This window comes from Glycine soja, chromosome 6, assembly GCF_004193775.1.
Source record: "Glycine soja cultivar W05 chromosome 6, ASM419377v2, whole genome shotgun sequence".
NCBI lineage: Eukaryota > Viridiplantae > Streptophyta > Magnoliopsida > Fabales > Fabaceae > Glycine > Glycine soja.
Genome location: NC_041007.1, coordinates 18,412,481 through 18,417,854, shown reverse-complemented (window position 1 = coordinate 18,417,854; position 5,374 = coordinate 18,412,481). Strand labels below are relative to the sequence as shown.

Sequence of the window (5,374 nt, the reverse complement as noted above, 5' to 3'; positions counted from 1 at the left end):
ACTTCACCAGCTCAGCTTGTACCTGGCTTATGTTTTGGTGGCATTGTTCAGTTCAGCTATAGGTGCAACTAAAAGAAATGGACATTATATCCAAGGGTAAGAGCAACCAATATTTAAGAATACTACGAACTTAAAACTATTAAAATAAAATAGCAGGCAACCCCACTTGATAATGACCCACCAATCCAAATGTTGGAGAAATTTCACTTTACCAAATTGCCCTTGAAATCTACCTTACTAAAATCCGAGTGGAGAATCAAGTAAACAGTGGCATCGGCAGACTTTGGTCAGAAGAGGAAGGTTTACATTACCCTTTTTAATACTTAGCTTATTAATATATTTTATATTATTGAATAAAGATTTCGTCAATCTCATTTAATGATACTAATGAAACTCTATACAGAGAATAAGAAATTATTTAATAAAGGTTAAATTATTAACTTAATTCTTGTAGTTGTCCTCGTTTTAAGTTTATAATCCAGAAAAAAATTTATTAACATTTAATCTCTCAAGTTTTGGTCATTATTACAAACATAATCTAAAACTTTCTGATAACCACTACAAATTTTTTCATGATAAATCATCGTAAAAAAATTATGTAATAACTATAAAATTTATAATTTGATCGTATAGAGACTGAGACTAAAAAGGAAAAAATATTTAAACATCAAGTGAATAATTTTTTTGGATAGTAGAAATTAAAAACATGTATTAGACAACTTACAATAACTCTCACATGTACTAGACCCTTAAGTATCAAGTGAATAATTTAACCATTAAGAAAGCATACATGGATTTTATTCAATAATAATAGCTAGTAACAGTCTTGGGTGGGTGGAATATGAAGCAATTGGAACTAGAGGGTAAGCCTAAGCGAGGTAGGGGACCCACAGGAAAAATCTGTTGTAAATCCGACAAATAAAAAAAAATCACTAATAGAAAGTCCAGAAGAATAACGGCCAGAGAGTGGAACCTTTGGCTTGAAGTGTTTATAGCATTAGTAGTACAACACATAGAGAGAGAAAGACAAAGAAAGAATGAAGCATTTTTTTTTATAAATTACATGTGTTTTTTTATTCGAGATAATTCTATTTGAATTAAAAAAAATTATTATGAATGATAAAATTTTATATTTAATTATTTAACACAGTTTTATATTCATAATTTGAATTCAATATCTCTTGTTATATTAAAACAATTTGAATGTTTTGTTAATAAAAAAGAAGCATTTCCTTAATAGCAAGACAAAGGAAGGAATAGTTTGGAAGGAATGCAGTTAGTTTCAGCAGGTTTGTTCCAAATGGACGCTGACGTGGAACAATCTGACACCGTTGGCTCAAGGGGTGGCCTAGGATCCTCAGTTGAGAACACGTGCTGTCCCTCTCTCTCTTTACCACTTTTCTTTTCTTTCATTTTTTTTATTTGTTTTCTTTTTGTGTTAATCTTTGCTTCCATGCATGGATTTCTCCTCCTCCTAATATAGTCAAGTTTAGAGAGAGAGGAAGAGAAAGAGAGAGAGAATTGGAGAAACAAACGCTCACTCACTCACTCACTCCTTTGTTTGTTCTTTTCTCCCTTGGCTTCCTCATCCATCAACGCTATCATTAGCAATTAAGAAACCAAGGTACATAACTCACACCTCCACCACCACCTCTTCAAAGTTTGATTTTTTCTTCACAATTCAACTTCCCCCAAAGGACACGATGAGCTACTAGTACTAGTGCGTGGTGGTAGCTAGTAGTATTTCTCAAGAAAAAAAACCTAAGCTTTTATAGTTTATATAATAGTTTTGTGCTACTACTACTACTACACGTTCTCTTGTCCCTTTCCTTCTTTTCCTCTTTTTTTTTTTTTTTTTTCTGCCTTAGATCTTGCACTCACTCACCACCTTGCAGTTTTCAGACATGGGGTTTCTCTTCTTCTTCTTCTTCTCCTCCTTCTTTTTCTTCTCTCCAACCACTTCCAAGATGCGATGCTGATCTGGAGTGTTGCTGTTTTTCCCTTGTGATCGATTCTCTTGTGTTGGTGGTGATCAAGAACAAGAAAGTGTGGTTAATTTTGCTTTCTTTGAAAAAATCCAATGGAAGAAGATCATCAAGAAGTGAAACACGTGTGCAAGTTCTGCTGCAAGAGCTTCCCTTGTGGAAGATCCTTGGGTGGCCACATGAGGTCACATGTCACCACCAATGTTTCAACCGAGGCAGATAAGCTTTCATCATTCAACAACAATGGAGGAGGAGATTCTGAAGGAGGAACTAACAATGGAGGAGGAGGGTATGGTCTGAGGGAGAATCCAAAGAAGACTTGGCGGTTCAATGATTCGAGTGAGGACAACAACAACAACAACACAACTTTGTTGGTGTTGGACAAGTTGTGCAAAGAGTGTGGCAAAGGGTTTCAATCTTGGAAAGCTCTGTTTGGTCACATGAAGTGCCACTCTGAGAAAGTGTACCAAAACAACAACAGCAGCAGCAGCTTGTTATTGGAGGATCAAGATTCGTGGAATGGTAATAACACCACCAATGCTAGCCAGAGCCAGAAGATGATGGTGTCGATGGATGATAGCCACTCTGAGAATGAGGCCACGGCTCCGAATCGAAGGAGAAGATCCAAGAGGAGAAGGACAAGGTACATGGCCCCTTCAACTTCTTCTGTGTCCCTTGTTTCTGAGGCTCATCATGAGCAGGTGCAGCAGGAAGAGGTTGCAATGAGTTTGCTGATGCTTAGTAGGGATGTGAGTCCTTGGTGTGGTCTCAATTCTGTTAATTCAATGCAGTTTGAATCTCCTTCTTTGGTTCCTACCTATTTGGATTCTAAGGTTGAGGGAAAAAGGGTTGTTATCTCCAATGGTTATGAGAAAAAGGTTACCAAACCAAGGGATATGATGAAGGGGGAGTTTGGAAATTTGGATTGTTCAAATCTCAACTCAAAAGGAAAAACGAGTTCAGAGCTTTTGGGTACTACTCAGAGTCCTGGAAGTGGATTTGGGGTCAGCAAGACCATGGTTTCTAATTCTGCATTTGAGGACAATGGAACAGATAATAATCATAATAGTAACAATAAGTACACTTCAATCAAGGCAAAGTTTATGGACTCTGAGTTGAAGTCAAGTCCTTTGAAGAGTTGGGTGAACAACAACAAGAACTCAGAAGGTGAATTCAGCAAAAGCTCCAATAAGAGAGGAAAGTTTGAGTGCACTACTTGTAAGAAAATCTTCCACTCATATCAAGCACTTGGAGGCCACAGGGCTAGTCACAAGAGGATCAAGGGTTGCTTTGCTTCAAGAAATGAGAGCAGTGAGAACAGCACTGAGTTGGAGGCAGAACTCTCCCCAGACCCTACAACAGAAAGTAAGCTCCTGAAGAATGAGTATGTGGAAGAACATGAAATGGTTACTAATGTTACTACTGCTACTACTACTACTCAATTTGACAATGAGGTTGAAACAGTGAGAGATTCCAAGAAGGGGAAAGGGCACGAGTGTCCAATTTGCCACAAGGTTTTTCCATCTGGCCAAGCCTTGGGTGGCCACAAGAGATCTCATCACTTGGCTGGTGGGTCTGAGAGTGCAAGAAATTTTCAAAGTCAAACAATTGTACTTGAGGAAGCAGCACCAGAAATTAGGGACTTTTTTGACCTTAACCTTCCTGCTTCTACAGAGGAAGAAGGTACTAGCCATGGCCATGCTGAGCATTACAGACCTTGGTGGGTAGTAGGAGGAAATCACAAGCAGGAAGCACTGGTTGGCCTCATTTCTAACTAAACTAAAACCTATCATAGTTGCTCATTCCAGCAGAGGTTCAAAGTTCAAACTTCAATTCAATTCAACTTCGGAGTGAAGATTTCAAACTGTATAGGAAAAGTTTATGCACTTATTTCATTAATTCTTTACAGGATTCATGTCTTCTTTCAAGGTATTTCTGTTATTCTTCAAGTACTGGTTCATAAGGAACATTTTTATGTTTCACTTTTCGTTTTCTATATTTCCTTTTTTTTGGTGGGGGTGGTATTTGTTGGTTACTTTGTTCATACTTCAAGGAATAAGTTCCTTGCTGCAAATTCCAAGCTCATGAATTTGGTTTAACAGAAGTTTTTACACTTGTGTTGTTTTCACACACTTTTTCCCCCTGGCAAGTTCTATGAATACTAATTGTTGTGTGAAATTCCAAAAGTGACATTTTGCTGGTAATTATCTTATCTTTTCTTTGCATCAAAGAGAAATGAATGAGGTGTTGAAAAAAATAGGGATAGGTACTGGACGTCATAACACATGACATGAGGAGATAAAAAGGCAAGGTTTTTATAATACACATAAAGAAGGCATGTGAGCTGAAGGTGGTTGTTTAGTCACCTACCATAAAAACCTGACCACCCATCTATCTCTAGTTTCCTTCTCTCACTGGCCACACAAGTGGTGTGTTATTAAATCCTTCTCACTAATTAATCACTAGTGTACTCACTAGCAAATATATCATCATAATAATACTAATAATAATTCACGAGGAAGGGGGGCTGGACCACAACTATGCAATTTACTAATTATAACAACACATATAACTTGACATATGGTGCTGCTAGCTTAGTAACTATAATTGTGCTAAGTGATAAAAGACAACTTTTTAAGTTTTACAATTTTTTTTTCTTAACTTGGAACCCAATTTTTGTTATATTGATGATACTATGATGGAGTAGATCATGGAATGACACTGTAGACGGGGAATTTCACCCATAGTGGGCTATAGGGAACAAAAGTAAAAAGAAAACAAAAACTTAGATCCTAATTTAATTATTGCGGAAAGGGTGAGATGCAAGAATTGGGACCATTGGACTTGGATATACGTCTCTTAATGTGTCAGGGCCAACTACATGGTGCAGCTTACAAAACGGCACTTGTTGGCAGAGCTAGAGGGTTTGATAACTGGCACAGTATGGGAGAGGCTTTGATTTACTTAGCTGTAGTAGCTGGCAATGTTGCATTGCTTTGTCAACTAGCACAAGTAATTAACTGCATCTCTGAGAATGGGTATTCTAATCTTGAGGCAACTTCTTTAAAGGGTATTCTAATCATAAAATTAATGATTTTTTTCTTAATTAAACTTATCTTCAAATTTGTGGAGGGTCATTGCATAAAGGCTAGAAAGAGATGGTTCGTCTGCTTGTTCAACACCATCTTTTTCTATATGACCTTGCACTGAATTATGTTTAATAAATAGCTTGATAAGGATTTTGGCTACTAGAATAAGATTATGCAAGTTTGTTTGAAAATTAAGGCACAAAGCTAGAGTTTTGTTGCTAACTTACTTTTAGTAATTAGAATTTTGGGTAACGTGTTCTTAATATACTTTTCTTTTACATTGTGACTGTGTCTTTACTT

The 5,374-nt window shown here is 36.8% G+C and overlaps 1 protein-coding gene across 1 annotated transcript; it reads left to right on the top strand.

The window, feature by feature from the left end:
* The first annotated feature begins 1,428 nt into the window (after positions 1–1,428).
* On the top strand, positions 1,429–4,084 carry LOC114416602 (serum response factor homolog B-like). Its single transcript, XM_028381526.1, has 2 exons — positions 1,429–1,624; positions 1,896–4,084. The coding sequence occupies exon 2, from the start codon at positions 2,081–2,083 to the stop codon at positions 3,761–3,763; it is 1,683 nt and encodes a 560-aa protein (XP_028237327.1). The 5' UTR covers positions 1,429–1,624; positions 1,896–2,080; the 3' UTR covers positions 3,764–4,084.
* The last annotated feature ends 1,290 nt before the right edge of the window (positions 4,085–5,374 follow it).